This window comes from Trichoderma citrinoviride, assembly GCF_003025115.1.
Source record: "Trichoderma citrinoviride strain TUCIM 6016 unplaced genomic scaffold BBK36scaffold_11, whole genome shotgun sequence".
Lineage (NCBI taxonomy): Eukaryota > Fungi > Ascomycota > Sordariomycetes > Hypocreales > Hypocreaceae > Trichoderma > Trichoderma citrinoviride.
In genome coordinates, this window is record NW_020194719.1 from 342,940 (window position 1) to 357,622 (window position 14,683).

Here is a 14,683-nt window from a genome sequence, read left to right on the forward strand (position 1 = left end):
CACCCCTTTACAGGACCTCGCCGATAATCTTGGCCGCCTCGCGATACGTCTGGAGCAGCTTCTCGCACTTTTCGCGCTCCTTCTTGACGCCGTCGTCCTCGTAGAGGAGCTCCTCGAAGAGGGCTTCCTTGTAGAGCTCGCTGACGAGGCGGTTCTGGACGACGTCCTTGCAGTGATTGACGAGCAGGTGCATGATGGCCTTGGGGACCTGGTCGGCGATGGACTCGCGGACAATGTTGAAGTAGGAGGAGATGAGGGCCCGGATGAGCTCCGCCTCCATGGCTTCGCGCTCGGTCATGGCGGGCTCGGTGGATTCGCCCTGGGAGAAGGACGGTTTTGCAGTTAGTTCGGAAAGTTCGGTTTTAGAAGATTGGACGCTGGAGATGGGGGTGTTGAGTTTGGGTGTGGGGGGAAAGAGTCCAATACTTACCAGATGTGATGCCAGGCCGTAACTCCGGGATGAAGGATCGTAGTCATCCGTCACGGAGGGGGGAGCAGTCCGGATCGGAATCTTCTCTTCGCGGCGCAGACTCTGCGAGAAGTTGGGCTCGGAAGGGTGGCTGGTATGTCTGCCGTTGGTGGTGGGCGTGATGGGGGCGCTGACCGGCGCCATGCCATCCTTGCCAAAGAAGTAGTTGAGGAACGTGTCTCGGGCGCCGCCGATGCCTTGTCCGTTCATGCCCGGGGACGACGGGCGGATTCCGTTCATGGACGCGCCGAGGCCGACGAGGGAGTCCTGGTGCACGGCAGGCGACATGCTTCGCGAAGTCTTTGACGTGGCGAGTTTGCGCAGGCTGGGCTCGGGTCGCTCGGGTCGCTCCGCGGCGGGAGTCTCCTCGCCGTCCTCTTGCCCTTCCGTGCCGTTGGGCCCAAGCTCCTTGACCCGCCTCTTTTCCCGGCGCTCGCGCTCCTCCTGGATGAGCCTCTTGCGCTCCCGCTCCTGCTTGGCGCTGACAACGTTGCTCATCGCTGCCGCGGCACCCAGGAAGTTGGGGTGGTTCGTGTTGATGTATGCGCGCTGGATGGAAATGAGAGACTCGACATAGTTGGAGGCGGGGCCTAACCGTTCCCGCAGGAGGTCCGAGACCACCTCGATGAGCTTGGCCTGGAGCCTTGGGAATCTGGACAGTTCTATTGAGCCGCAGGTGTGGCAAATCTTGATGAGTTCTTCGTAAACGAGCTCGACACAGCGCTGGCTGGGTATCTCCAAGAGCTTGATCTGGGGCTTGACGAGAAGGTCGAAGGCCATTTCGGGAACGAACAAGCTGGGCCGGGGGCCAGTAGAGTTGCGAATCGCCGTTCTAATATCCAACGCTGTCAGATTCGAAGTAGGGTCGATGGTGTCTAGTGAACTTCCAAAAACAGAGTTGAAGATGTAGTAGATACGGGCACCACCGCAGAGCTCCTTGGTCGAGATCTCGGTGGACGTGCCGTCAATGGAGGAGATGAAGGAGGTTGCGAATCGGGTCATGAGCTGCAGAATCAATGAGCCGCGATGCTCCTTTCCGCTGAAGTGCATGTCTCCGTAGCCGGCCAATTCCTGTTGCGTCTGACCCATCAACGTATTGAGGCGAGCCTTGATGTCCGGCAGACGTTCTCGGATGTGAGCCATGAGCGTTGTGTTAAGCGTCTTGGCCAAGAACTGAGTACCGCATCGACTTGCGATGTTGCGGTAAGCCGGATGGTGTTTGAAAAAGTCCATTTCGGCCTTGAGTGCGTCGTCCATGGGCTTGTTACCCTGAATATCCTGCTGAGAGCGGTTCACCACGCCAATGAAGCCGAGCTTCAAGGGGTACACACGGCCAGAGAGGATGTCGAGGGCATTGGTGCCGTGGTCCATCAGGTCGATCTTGGTGAGGACGCCGATAGTCCTCCTGCCGAGAGGATCCACATGCCGGGCAAGCTTGAGAGAATCCGAGTTGACAAGGTCGACATTGGCCGGGGAAACAGCCAGGATGATACTGTTGGGCTTGGCGATGTACTCGGATATCAAGTTCCTCGTCTGCTTCTCGATATCGGACGGCTGGTCACCAATCGGTACCTATTCACGATTTGAATCCCAGGTTAGTCGATAGAAGCATTCAAGAAGTGGGTTGCGCGGGGGAAGGTGGTAAAAGACGAACCTTGGTCAAGCCGGGCAGGTCGACCAGCGTCAGGTTGAGGACATGCGGTGAGTAGATTTTCAGGTTGATGGGCTGTCTGTTGATGCCCTTGTTGGTACCCGCCACTCTGGCCGTCTCGTTCTCAATCTCCCGCTTGACGTCTATGAAGTCGTTGAAGCGCCGGTTCGGGATGTGATGGAACTCGGCCCATTCTGAGCGCCGCGCAGCACCGGGGGATCGGTACGGGTCGTTGTACGGATCGGGCACGGTCTCGTCCTCGGGGATGTTGATGAGCTGCAGGATCAGCGGCCGGCGGGTGACGATGCCGCTGCCTCGGGGCAGAAAGTCGCGGCCGACAATGTTCTCGAGGACGGAGGATTTGCCGGCGGACTGGGATCCCACGACGACCTGAGCAGCGGGGCATCATGAGCGTCAGTATATCGGCATGCATACTTATCGGGCATATCAAGCGAGGGACAAGGGCATGTGTTTCGTCTTTTTTTTGCAGGGCCACGCACAATTTGGGGGAGATCTAGTGAGTCGCTGCCAATGGTGTTGAACACCAGGTCCTGCAGCTTGTTGACCGTGGTGAGCAGATCTTCGCCGAGGGCCGCCATTGCAAACGGCGTTGCTGGAAGCCTTTTTTTCTTCGTCTGTCGTTCTTTTTCCGGCCCTGGTCCTCGGTTCGGCGGGCGTCTCGCAGGCGGGCGGCGCAGGTGAGATGCAGATTCCGGGTCGTCACAGCAGCAGAAAAGCCTCCAACCAGGTGATTCGTGCAGCAAGACGCAACGCGACGGCTTGCGCTGGGCGATTCGGACGATTGAGATTGAAGGGCAGAAGCAAGGCCGAAACAATCAATGGCTCTTGGTCGGGCTGTTTGGCTACGAGCCGGTACGTACCGAGTTCACGTGTGGACGGTGGGTCTGTGGTCGATTCAGCGCCACAGGTACCGGATACTCGGTCGGGGTGGGATGCGCAGTGGTGGCTGGCGGTAGAGAGGACCTCGCCCGCGGACGGAGCTAGACTGCCTTCTTTTCCAAGTTGCTCATCCGCCACCCCCAAGTCCCAAGATCGACGGCATGCAAGTGGCTTGACACTTCTACAGAGGTTCTACTTCAAGAGAAATGTCGACGAGACGAAGCCCGACTGGAGACGATAAGACGATGGGCTGCCATGTATCAAAACTGGGCGGTCATAACATAAGGTAGGTACTCTAGAGTGCCTTTATCATTGTCATCTCTGAAGAACCACTGATACGATACGTGAGGTAGTTATCGCGATGAGGCCTATCCTCGGATCACCCCTTCTTCTGCTCTTCAGGCTGCCATGGTTTGCGAAGAATAGCACTTGGCGGCATCAAGTCTCATCCAGCCTGTCGAACCATGATCCTTGAATATAAAGCTCTGGACTAGTAATGCTTCCACTCCAGCTTGCGTTGTAGAGGCGCCTCCAGACAGAACCACATGTCATACTGCGCACAATGCCGCTCACCTGATTGTCTTGTCTCTCCTCGTCAAAGAGATGGAGGGCATCAACCACACCCCGACAATGCTTTGCGACCCGATACTGAGACAAGAGGCGCTCCCGGATCGGCCAACCAAGGACAAGCCGCCTGCTTCAAACGCCCTGTCTCTGGTTGGGCGCCTGTGGAACCCTCCGGCAGCGCTCGAAAGAACACGACTGCTGCAGCTAGCGGTTGAGTTGGCTTGCAGTGTGTCACAACGCGAATGGTCCGTTCCAAGACCCAGAGAGGGAGGGCCTGCAAGGAAGAGAAATCTCTCTCTTTTTCGTTGAGCCTTTCCGAGTCACGGCCATGGCAGTCGTTGCACCGATTCGTACCCGAAGACTGTTACTGATCACATAACGAATGAGTGCTTTCTCGATAACAATGACGACCAAGATGACGAATGAGCAAATCCATAGAATAGCGTGTACAGTAGAAGAATGTTTGTAGGTACTCGTAAAAGCCTCTGACCCAAGTTCCAACTGCACGGCGGAAACCCTCCGTCGTCTCGGGTGCCGTCTTCCCAATGCGGCCAAGGCCACAAATGTTTGTTATGCAGCTATGCGACCTGATTCGCCACCCGGGTTGCAGCCAGCGCCAGGGCCGCGGTTAGCTAAGCAATGCGTGCCGCTCTATCGGGGCCCGGCCCCACCGCTTTTCGACAACCATCATGCGCGACAGACGGCCTGCAAAGTCTCATCTCATACCCAAGCAAAAAGAGAGAGAAGGGAGAGAAAAGGGATATGCCTATGCCCCTGTTGCGGCACCTAAAGAAATGAGTACATTCGGCAGCCCTGGGGCGCTGCCATCAACCAAGCCAACCCCGTACGTGTCCCCCCGAACCGTGATTTGAAAGGCTCAGGAGCTGGGCTGACCCGCCGTCTCCATAGGCCTCAGCGAGGGAGCTTCCCCTTGGACCACGATGGTAAGCCTGCTTTGCTGCTCTCTCCTCAGAAGTCGAATCTAACTGGACCAGGCGAGTGCAAAAAGGCCATGATCAGCTATCTTTCCTGCATGAAAAAGGTCCGCGGCGTCAACGAGGACGAATGCCGCAACCTGGCCAAGGAGTATCTTGTGTGCAGGATGGACAGGTAACGACAAGACTAGACGAGATACAGAAGCAGTGAGACAGTCGCTTGGGCTAACGTATTTCCCCAAACAAAGAAACCTGATGGCTCGCGACGAGTTCAAAAACCTGGGCTTCGCAGAGCCCCCGGCAGAGCCAGAAAAGGGCGTCAAAGGCGAACTCCGGTGGTAGTAGCAGGGCGAGTGGGCATTGCACTTCGCAGCCGGAAAAGACGCCCCCCAGTCGCACAAGGCACAGGACAGGCACGGAGTCGCAAAGGGGGAGGGAAAAGGCTTGAGGCCATTGGCCGTTCCAGTGTTGACATTTGCCCAACCCCGTATCCGTCCCTGTATGTACATACCTACACATTATTCTAGCAGCGATCTGGAACTTTCCAAGCCCTGTACCATAGCGCTTACCCCCTGCTAGCAAATCCCTCCTCTCCCTTTTTTTTTCCTTTCTGCAAATCAGTGGCCCCATGCCTTCACAAAAGTTGTGTTTCTCTCGTCACTTATACGCAGTCAGCGAACCTTGTGCTAATGGACGGATTGCCAGCTCACATGCAGAGATTTGGGTTCCATTGGCGTTGCAACCAGTCGAGAGCTGAGCTGGACGGGCTAGTGCCGGCTAGCGGTCTTCAGTGCTCCCGTAGCGCTGCGTGTGCCTGTAATCCGCACCAAGACCGCTAGCCGGCCGCTGTGGTGCAGCCATTAGCAGCACGCGTTAGGCGCTCCCCCCTGGTCTGGGGTCTGGGTTCCAGGTCCAGCTGTCTCGGAACATGCCAAGGGTTGCCCCGTCAACCCCCACGCCCAACCAACCATCAATTGATTGATGACTTGCACAACTGCACTCGCAGAGCACCGAGACTTGTTCACGTCTTGCATTGCATACAAAACGTCACGCCTCGCATGCGACCTCTCTAGCCTCCCGTCACCGCCAGCCTGCGGTACCTCGACAGCAGGCCGAGTGCACCCATAAAACCCCCGTACCGCCCCTCCGGAGACCAAAGCCGTTCTGTCCTTCATCTCGTTACGGTCACGGTCACGGTCACGGTCACGGTCCCGATTCCCGCGATCCCAGAGAAGCGAGTGTGCGTGCGTGCGTGCGTGCGAGCGAGAGGAAAGAATATGAGGCCATCGGGCGAGGTCAGGTCGCGGACGGCGACGCCGCCATCACCATCTTACATGACGAAAGACGAGTTTGGTACGAAGCTTGCGGCGTGGATTTTGTATCTAGACTGGACGATGGTTTGTTGGAGCTGGTTCGCTAATGTGCCTGGTCGTGAGCAGCAGCCTACCTCGCAAACCTTCGAAACAAGCCCGTCGTCAGGCCCGGAGGTGCAAGGCCGCTGCCTCCCAGCAACCGTCCGCAGGTAAACCGGAACAGTCTCAGTCACATTAGCTTCGACGCATCGACGGCGCCATCTCGAGATTCTCCGTCGCCTGCCCCTCATGTCGGCCATCAGCGGTCTCAGTCCTTCACCCCGAGCCTCGTCGGCGGGAGCATGGTATCAAGTCGCCTTTCGACAATCAGCGCCCGGAGCCGCGACTACTATCCCTCGCGACCAACGCCCCCTCCGGTGAAGCCCGATGATGTGGTGCCTACGGCGAGCTACATGGAGCGAGGCCGGCGGTGGATGGAAAGAGAAGAGGCTTCGTCGCTGCGAGACGCCATGGAGGAGATGGACCTGAGGGAGAGCAGAAAGAACACGCCCGATGTCGAGTCTCCTGCTGCCGACGACGAAGAAACTCGCATCTACAACGCTGCTCTGAACGAGGCGGCCGAGCTCGTATGGGAGCACCAGAACGGAGTCAAGCCCCGGCCGCCAGAGGGTGCGTACCGGTACCGCTCACACCTCAGGAAGGATAGCTACGCACATGCCCGGGCGGCCGCTCTGGCAAGGGGGGAGGATTCGCCGGGGGCGAGCAAGTCAAATAGGAACTCATATGCGTCCTTCCGCTCGGCCACTTCGTCAGAGGAGGAGAACGGCGGCACCCGGCTCAACGGATCCCCCGAGCGAAAAGACGCCCAGGCCGAAGAGTCTCCAACCAGCAAGATCAAGTCCTACGGGAGTGTCGGTGGGCGGTTCACAGGCGGTCGACGCAGCAGCATGAAGCGGAACATCAGCGGCGAAGTCCAGCGGCCCTTCTCAGGGGACCAGATATGGGAAGAGCCCGAGGTCCAGTCGGGCGACGGACCCACGACGTCGACCCCTCCGAACGGTGATTCGCCCGTCTCGCTGCATCCCAAGCCGTCCAACACCGTCGGCCGCGTCCCCTACCAGCGCAACCAAGGCGAGACGAGCCCGACGAAGCGACTGGAGCGCATCGAAATCCACCGGAATCCTCCGACTCGCTCGCGCAACGCCCAGTACCAGGTCAACACGCCCGTGTCCAACGCGCAGCAGCTCCCGGACGGACAGCACCTGAATGGCGTCGAGATCCGCAGCCAGGACATCCGCGAAGCCACGAGCATGAGGCTCAAGGACCGCAGCTCCAGGCTCCCGGAACCTACTGCGGTCAGCGACAGCCCTGGGAGGCCCATTGTAAGCTTCGATGCGAACTGGAAAGCCCCGGAGGAGGCCAAGTCCACTGATGCGAGCTCAGACCGACGCCCAGACCCGACAACGCCAGCCTCTAACCGCTACCAGTCCCAGCCACAGTCCCAACCTCAAGCCCAACCCCAATCCCAGCCCCAAACACCGTCGCGGCCTATGGATATCCCTAGCATCGTTGTGGCGGAAGACCCTTCGCCGCGGCCACGGGCGCAGACGAGCGCGGGTGTGCCGTCCATCTCGATAGCGGAGCCGGACGAGGCCCCAAAGCGGCCGACGCCCGCCATCAACATCCCGTCCATTTCGGTGGACGAGACGCCGCCGACTCGCCGCGGCATCCCCAGCATCTCGACATCGAGGGATTCCCCCGTGAGAGACTCGCCGGTAAGGGACTCGACCATAAGGGGCTCTCGTCCTCTGCCGACGCCGGGGGGGCGAGGAGGAGCACCTCAGGGTGCGCGCGACCTGCCGCGACCACGCGGCCACTGGTCTCCAGCCCCGAGTGCCCATGTGCGAACCGGCACGATCTGCAACCAGTGCGAGCAACCCATCGAAGGCAAGTTTGTGGCGCTGGCTGGCCTCTCTGAGCGCTTCCACCCTCACTGCTTCCGCTGCTACACCTGCGGCACCAGGCTGGAGGCCATGGAGATCAGCCCCGAGCCAGACGCAGCGCGGAGCGAGCGTCTGGATCGGATTCGGCGTCGCGCTGCGGGAGAGGTACTGGAGGAGAAGCCCGGCATGACCATGGCGGAGGACGGGGACGAGCGCCTCCGCTTCTACTGCCATCTCGACTGGCACGAGCTCTTTGCTCCTCGCTGCAAGCACTGCACAACGCCCATCCTCGGGGAGCACATCGTCGCACTGGGAGCGCACTGGCACTACGGACACTTCTTCTGCGCCGAGTGCGGCGACCCGTTTGAGCATGGCATGACGCACATTGAGAAGGACGGCTACGCCTGGTGCATCAACTGCCAGACCAAGCGAACCGAGCGGCGGGCGCCCAAGTGCAAGATGTGCAAGACGGCCGTCATCGGCCAGTACATCAAGGCGCTGGGGGGCGAGTGGCACGAGCACTGCTTCCGCTGCGCCGAATGCAAGGGAGGCTTCGACGACGGCCAGATCTTCCCCAAGGAGACGGCGACGGGGGCCATTATCCTGTGCACCCAGTGCCGCTCCAGGGAGCTCAAGTTTTGAGAGAAGCAGAAGCAGCAGAAGAAGAAGGATGAGAATCATGCGATTGATGCCGATGACGGATATTGTGTACTTGTTTGCTTGGCTTTTGTGTTCGACGGGGCGTTTTGTTTGATCCAATTTAGGGGGGAAAGGGGCAAGCACTGGGATGGATAGGTAGCATATAGGTAGGCATGGACAATGAAGAACCCTTTGCGTACCTCAAGCAGAAACCCCCCATATAGCTGTTCATTGCAGTTGACCTCGGACATTTCTGTTTGCAAGGTCTCTGAACAATTCGCCGTGGAATTGCAAGACGACAAGAAGAAGGCAAAGACAAGCACGGAAGACATGCGGTGACAAGCATGAGGGAAGAAGAGACGCGGTAGATTGTCATCGTGAGAAGACGTCAGATTGTTCCCATCTCTGACATTGGATTCTTGTCTCTCTCTCTCTCTGTGCTCTAGTTTAATACAGATGCCACGATACTCCGTAGATGAAATCGCAGTACCCTTATGTTTGTGTCTGAGAGATGAAGAAAAACAGGTAGGTAGTCGAAAAAAAAAAAAGTTTAGAAAACGCGCAACCCTAAAAAACAAAGATATCACCCAGCTCAGACGCCCCGTGTTGCCCTTCTTCCACTGCCTCTCTGTGTCCTTTCTGACCTTTTTTTTTTTTCTTATTTTCGTTTTGTTTACCCCTTCAAGTCTCCGATTTCGTGAAAACGTTTCAATCGTTTCGGTGTCTTCCCTTGCGCTTGTGCTCCCTCTGTCGTGAATCCCGCGTTCACCGGTCGTGGTGGATGGATGGATGGATGGTTGTGGTGTCGTCATCCGACTATAGCAGGCGCCCGCCGACTTGTTCTTGATGGACCTCGAGGGTATCGCCATCCGCCATTTCGAGCTATTACCGCATAGAACGAGAAAGCAACACGTCAGCAACAGCACTCTCACTCAAGAAGACTTTCAAGGTTCACTTCCAAAGGGGCGCAAAGAAACGTGGACAAGGATACAGAAACAGGGAGAAAAAAAAAAAGAGAAGAAAAGGGAAAAAGCATACCGCGTCCGGGGTGTCCGTGGGCTGGACCCGCGTGCCGTCGAAGAGGAAGCGCACCGAGTTGAGGGACTTGCCCTGGCGCTCGCAGAAGGCGGTCATGAGCTTCTCGAGCTTGGTGCTGCGCTTGATCTTGAAGAAGACCTCGTTGTTGTTGTCGGTGACCTTGATGTTGAGGTGCTCGGCGTTGGGGGGCGGGACGTTGTCCTGGGGGGACTGGTTGTCGTTGTCGGCCATTGTTTTTTTGTTTCGAGTTGCGCGTTTGGTTTGAATCGTTTATGGATTCTGGCTTGTTGCAGTTGTTGGAGGTGAGTTATACTAGAGAGAGTTGAAGTTGAAAGATTGGGCTGGGTGAAAAGCGATGTGACTGACGGACAAGGCGATGAAGAAGGGCGGCCTTCTTTGGGAGAGAAGTGGGTGGGGCACGAGGCTTCTCATTGGGCGGCTGAGGAGATATTCTCGAGGGTACCTGCGCTGCTAGCAGGAGGTACAGTGTCTTGCACGGCTGGGCGGCGGTGATTGAGCGCCTGCTGAGCGCTGGAGTGCGCCGGAGTGCACTGGGGGGTTAGTGCTGTTAGAGCTCTTGTTCAGCGCTGCATTGGCGTGCTTGGCCTTGCTGAAGAGCTACCCGTGGTACCTGGGTGACTTGCGCGGGCTTGTGGAGCTGTCGGATGTATGTAAAAAGGTGACGGCTGTGATGACATCAGTCAACGATCAATTTCCCGAGTCTTGACTTGGCTTCGGAGAGACGGTATAATAATAGCTGGGACTCGGTCTTCATCTTGCATCAATCGGGCGCTTTCGGTGTATATGCTCGCCATTGGGAATCGTCGGTCCTCGTTGTCTGATCTTGAGAACCTTGCTGGCTTGGAGAATTTTGTGTCTTCTACCTATCACCACCTCTGTTGAGATATGGTTCGTCTCACCTCTTTCACATTCTTGAAAGCTCAGAGGTGAATCATGTCAACTGATGGCAAACACTGATGCTGCAGCCGTCCCCCAAAGACGACGTCGATGCACGTCCGCCGTGCCACCCTCGAGCAGTACGTCAATCCAGACCTTGACGGTGTCGATACATGTACGTGGAGCTGACAACAGACCCCTCCGCCTTTGCTCTTGATTTCAGTGTGCTATTCAGGGTAGGCAAGCTGCAGACCACAAACGCACAGAAAGACCCGAGAGCTGAAATGCCACAGACTGCCTGACCAAGAACAACTACAACGAGGCTCGCTGCCAGGACGCCGTCAAGGCATTGTACGAGTGCTGTGACGCCTTCTACCGGCGCTACGGCGACGATGCTTCCTCTCCCAGCTGCCCGCAACCGAAGCTGCTGCGGTTGAAGATGCAGCAGCAGAAGGAGGGCAAATGAGGATTCAGCAGGCAAAGGGTTTCACGCTCTGCCACAGCGCTCATTCGACGCATCCAGACACGCACAAGGCCTACGATATAATACCTAGATAGAATGTACATCTACCGGATGGCAGGAAAGGGAAAATGCGAGGCATGAGACAGGATTTGTACGCTCATCGTATGGTATGTCAACCAGTGTAGAGAATTTCAGGCAACGTTTATGAGGAGCGAGTTTTTCTAGGCGATCGTTGAGCACGCGAGAGATCCTCATGGGACCTGAACAAGCATCGAAGCGTCTTGTTCCGAGACTCTAATACGAATGCCGATGACATTATGATGAAGAAGAAAAGAGGAAAAGGAAAAAAAGAGCGAGACGAAAATTTGCAACAAGTAGGCGGATTCACCAGTGCGCTGAAGCCCGCTTTGATGCATATCGCAGTATGCGGGGCGAGAGTTCCACCCAGGACCTATCGCGGTCTAGCGCCGCCTTTAGCGTCGAGCAAGCCGTTCGTGTGCAAGCTCAAGCGCGTGAAGCAACAAAATATCGAGCTGCTCGAGTTTCTGCGTTCGCAAACCCACGAATATCCGCCAGAACAAGCATCGCAAACTCCTCGAATCGACGAAAATTCTCCCGCAGCGACTGTGACGGCACCGGCTCTTATTTAATCCCTGATTGCGACTCACATTCGGGTTATGCGGCCGAGGTCGACGCCTTGAATAGTCGGCACCTGGACGCCAGCCAGACTTTCTTTGTAGAAGTCGCTGTTTGGGGACGTTTCGAGGGCGAGATTGATACGCTTCAGAGCCCTTGACGTGTATTCTTGGCTATTCATCTACTCTAGCAGCTCAGGGGCGACTCTGCTTGCGCTTCCGCCAAATCGCCATGGATCACGGGCTGTCGTTCGACCTCAATGCTGGCCCCGAGGTGGAAGAGTTTGCCAACGCCCTTGACAACTGCCTCTCGCCATACCTAACGCCAGAAGACAAGCAAGCCCGCCTCCTCGACCTCCCCCGAAGATACTACGAAAATGCGTCGCGAAGACTGCAGCAAGTGCGGCCGAAGCGAGCCCGCAGTGGCTACGAAGATGTAGACATGGATGCCGACGACGCTGAGACGGCGGATGGCGAGGGCTTCTCTGGCGACGTCGACGAGATCAAACAGCTGGAGAAGGAAGTGCAGACCTGGGACCTGATTCGAAGACTACTACCTCTGCGCTTCGCGCCGCAGGAACCAAAGACGGACGAGCGGCAATCGATAGAAGCAACAAACTCGACGCAGTCCGACTTGCTGCTCGAGTTTCTCCTTGCGGACCCCACAGCCCGAGAGCGCCATGCTGTCCTTCAGTGGCTCCAGAGCAACGCGGCTGCTGGGCCGGACATTGACGACCTGGCCCGAGATCTGCTGAAGCAGGCCGATCGAGGAGACATTGTTGCCCATGGCTGGCTGCACACGCGCGCGACGATCAAGCTGCGGAAGAACTTGACGGCTTGGCATGGGCTTCTGGACCGTCAAGCGCCCAGAGTCATGGAATCTCACGTCAACAAGGACGGCGCCCCCCTGATTACGCAGCTGGACCCCGATGCCATCACTCGCCAGGGCCGGAAGCTGGAGCCTGCGGACGAGTACTTTGAGCGCGCGATTTGGCTGGGCTGCTTTGAGCATCTTCGCCGTGGCAGCAGCCTGGAGGAGCTGCGCGAGTGGTGCCAGGAACGGACCGAGATGTGGCGAGCTGTCTCCATGTCTCCCATGCTTCTCTCCGTCGACGACGAAAGCGCCCCGATGGACGACCTGAAGCCCGAGTCTCTGGCCCTCTGGAGGCGCATGTGCTTTGCCCTGGCTCGTCAGGGTGGCTCGGATGACTACGAGCGTGCCGTATATGGCGTGCTGTCGGGCGACATCAGCAGCGTCGAGAAGATTGCCAGGAGGTGGGACGACTTCCTCTTTGCCAACTACAACGCCCTCTTGCGGACCCAGTTTGATACCTATTTGCTGAGCCGATGCCCGGCAGACGTCAGCTCAACGTTGACCCAGAACTTCTCCTCCTTCGACGCCGTGCAGTTTTTGGGGAAACCGCAGGGTGTTGAGAAGCGCATTGTCCGCTCGCTGGAGACGCAGGCCACTACCCACGACGAGGCGACGGAGCCTAGCAAAGCTCTGCAGGCCTCGCTCATAGCCAAGGACGTTGAGCGACACTTGTACGAGCAAGGACTGGTCATGACGGCGGATGCAAACGCAAATGGCAAATCCATACTTCTGCCGCCTTCCTCCCCCGAAGCCGCCGTCAATCTCTCCGTTCTGAAGAAGAAGTACTTTAGCCTGGACCAGCATGACGGACTTCGAATTGTGTCGCATGTCTATGTGCTCATCACGCTCATGAACAAGCTGCTGAACAAGACCGCCGCTGCCCAGAGAAACATCCCCAGCTCACAGTGGACGTTTGCCCAGGAGAGTATCCTGGCGGGATACACAGATTACTTGCGCCGTGCTGGGCTTCAGGAGCTTATCCCCCTGTATTGCTCAATACTGGAAGCACCCCGGCAGTACGACGTCCTGAGCTGGAACTTGATCCACGAAGAGGACCCCGAGCAGCGCTTACTACAGTTGAAGTTGATACGGAAGGCCGGCATCGACGTGCTGAAGTTTGTGGATAGGCAGGTGCTGCTCTTTTACGAGGCATTGGGTCAGAAGGCAGCTCAGCAAGCTCCGTTTAGCATCATCAGCGACGAACCGGCAGGGCCGCAGTTTGGAAAGCTCATCAAGGCCGACTTCTTTGGCTACGAGGAGGGCGCTGACCAGGACGACGACGACCATGTGATTCGCTCATTGGAGTGGCTGCTGATGGTGGACGGAAAGTGGGCAGATGTTTTTGCCATGGGGACAAAGGTGTACAAGTTCTTCTTGCGTACGTAAACCTTCACAGTCGCAGCTCGTTTCTGGGAATTTACGTGGCTGACATTTTTTTTTTTTTTTTTTCACAGGGAGCGGACGTCTTGGCTCTGCCCGAAAGCTGTCGGAAAAGATTATTTTCGAAAAGATTGTTCAGGGGATATCTGGTCAGGAAGAGACTGACGAGAGCTGGTATGAGGACGCGGACTTTTGGGCCAGACTGATGGAGCGCAGCGAAATATCCAACATGACTGCTGAGCAGGTGCTGGCCGAGGCACGAAATTTCCGCGGCCTCGAAACCCTCGTCCGTGCCTTGGATGATCTGGAGACGATTGCGTCGTTGATGATCCTCTCGACCGAGTATGTGACTTGCCGTTCCCGACCTATGGATGAGGGTTGACTGACATACTCTGGGATGTAGACTCTCGCATGGAGACCGCGACTTTTGGGGCCCGGCGGCCGACTCGTTCAGGAAGCTCAAGGAGGAGATGAAGCCCTTGCTAAAGGGATGGCTGATACCGGCGATCAAGGGTATGTTTGGCGTTATAATATGCTTGCCTGTATGGTTCCGCTAACAGAACTTTTGTTCCCATCATAGCGGGCGATGTCGAGATGCAAGAGATCCGGGCAGCCTACCTGCCCGAGACCATCCTGGCGTACATCAGCGCCCTCCACTTCGCCGGCACCGGCCTGTCGCGGGACAACCTGCTCGAGTGCATGGAGCTCGCGGCCAAGATTGCGGAGCGCGGCTCGGACCTCAAGGACGCCTTTGTCGACGCCAAGCGCATGACGGAGCTCGTCGAGGCGTTTGCGGCGTGCAGCAAGGCGCTGGCCGTTGCCACCGGGGACAAGAGGCCGTCTGGTGGGGCCGGCGGCGTCGGCAGCAGCAGCAAGAGGCTGCAGCGGGAGTCGGGATGGTCGAGGGACTTGTGGGCTGTGAAGACGCCCGCGGCGGCGGCTGGGGATGCGACGACTGCGTGAAAGTCTGGCCGGGGGG

The 14,683-nt window shown here is 57.5% G+C and overlaps 6 protein-coding genes across 6 annotated transcripts in view; 4 read left to right on the forward strand and 2 right to left on the reverse strand.

Annotated features, from left to right (window-relative positions):
* Positions 1-7: 7 nt before the first annotated feature.
* Positions 8-2,719, reverse strand: BBK36DRAFT_1170725 (hypothetical protein; the record flags this gene model as incomplete). Its single annotated transcript, XM_024895482.1, has 4 exons — positions 8-319; positions 431-2,041; positions 2,124-2,510; positions 2,621-2,719. The coding sequence occupies 4 exons, from the start codon at positions 2,717-2,719 to the stop codon at positions 8-10; spliced, it is 2,409 nt and encodes an 802-aa protein (XP_024747470.1).
* Positions 2,720-4,381: 1,662 nt separating this feature from the next.
* Positions 4,382-4,864, forward strand: BBK36DRAFT_1123840 (hypothetical protein; the record flags this gene model as incomplete). Its single annotated transcript, XM_024891110.1, has 4 exons — positions 4,382-4,431; positions 4,497-4,531; positions 4,583-4,697; positions 4,771-4,864. 4 exons carry the CDS (start codon positions 4,382-4,384, stop codon positions 4,862-4,864), a joined length of 294 nt encoding a protein of 97 aa, XP_024747471.1.
* Positions 4,865-5,799: 935 nt separating this feature from the next.
* BBK36DRAFT_1161210 (hypothetical protein) lies at positions 5,800-8,420 on the forward strand (the record flags this gene model as incomplete). The annotated part of the gene is made up of 2 exons (XM_024894353.1): positions 5,800-5,875; positions 5,962-8,420. The coding sequence occupies 2 exons, from the start codon at positions 5,800-5,802 to the stop codon at positions 8,418-8,420; spliced, it is 2,535 nt and encodes an 844-aa protein (XP_024747472.1).
* An 813-nt stretch (positions 8,421-9,233) lies between these two features.
* BBK36DRAFT_1170727 (ubiquitin-like protein) lies at positions 9,234-9,686 on the reverse strand (the record flags this gene model as incomplete). Its single annotated transcript, XM_024895483.1, has 2 exons — positions 9,234-9,299; positions 9,456-9,686. The coding sequence occupies 2 exons, from the start codon at positions 9,684-9,686 to the stop codon at positions 9,234-9,236; spliced, it is 297 nt and encodes a 98-aa protein (XP_024747473.1).
* A 675-nt stretch (positions 9,687-10,361) lies between these two features.
* BBK36DRAFT_1135996 (hypothetical protein) lies at positions 10,362-11,185 on the forward strand (the record flags this gene model as incomplete). The annotated part of the gene is made up of 4 exons (XM_024892829.1): positions 10,362-10,364; positions 10,442-10,496; positions 10,646-10,927; positions 10,960-11,185. 3 exons carry the CDS (start codon positions 10,362-10,364, stop codon positions 10,816-10,818), a joined length of 231 nt encoding a protein of 76 aa, XP_024747474.1. The 3' UTR covers positions 10,819-10,927; positions 10,960-11,185.
* Positions 11,186-11,469: 284 nt separating this feature from the next.
* BBK36DRAFT_1135997 (hypothetical protein) overlaps positions 11,470-14,683 on the forward strand; it is a 3,451-nt gene continuing 237 nt past the window's right edge. Inside the window, exons 1-4 of the mRNA XM_024892830.1 lie at positions 11,470-13,702; positions 13,779-14,046; positions 14,108-14,217; positions 14,285-14,667. Of these exons, the coding sequence (XP_024747475.1) occupies positions 11,683-13,702; positions 13,779-14,046; positions 14,108-14,217; positions 14,285-14,667 (2,781 nt within the window). The 5' untranslated portion in view covers positions 11,470-11,682. The remainder of the gene's footprint in view (positions 13,703-13,778; positions 14,047-14,107; positions 14,218-14,284; positions 14,668-14,683) is intronic.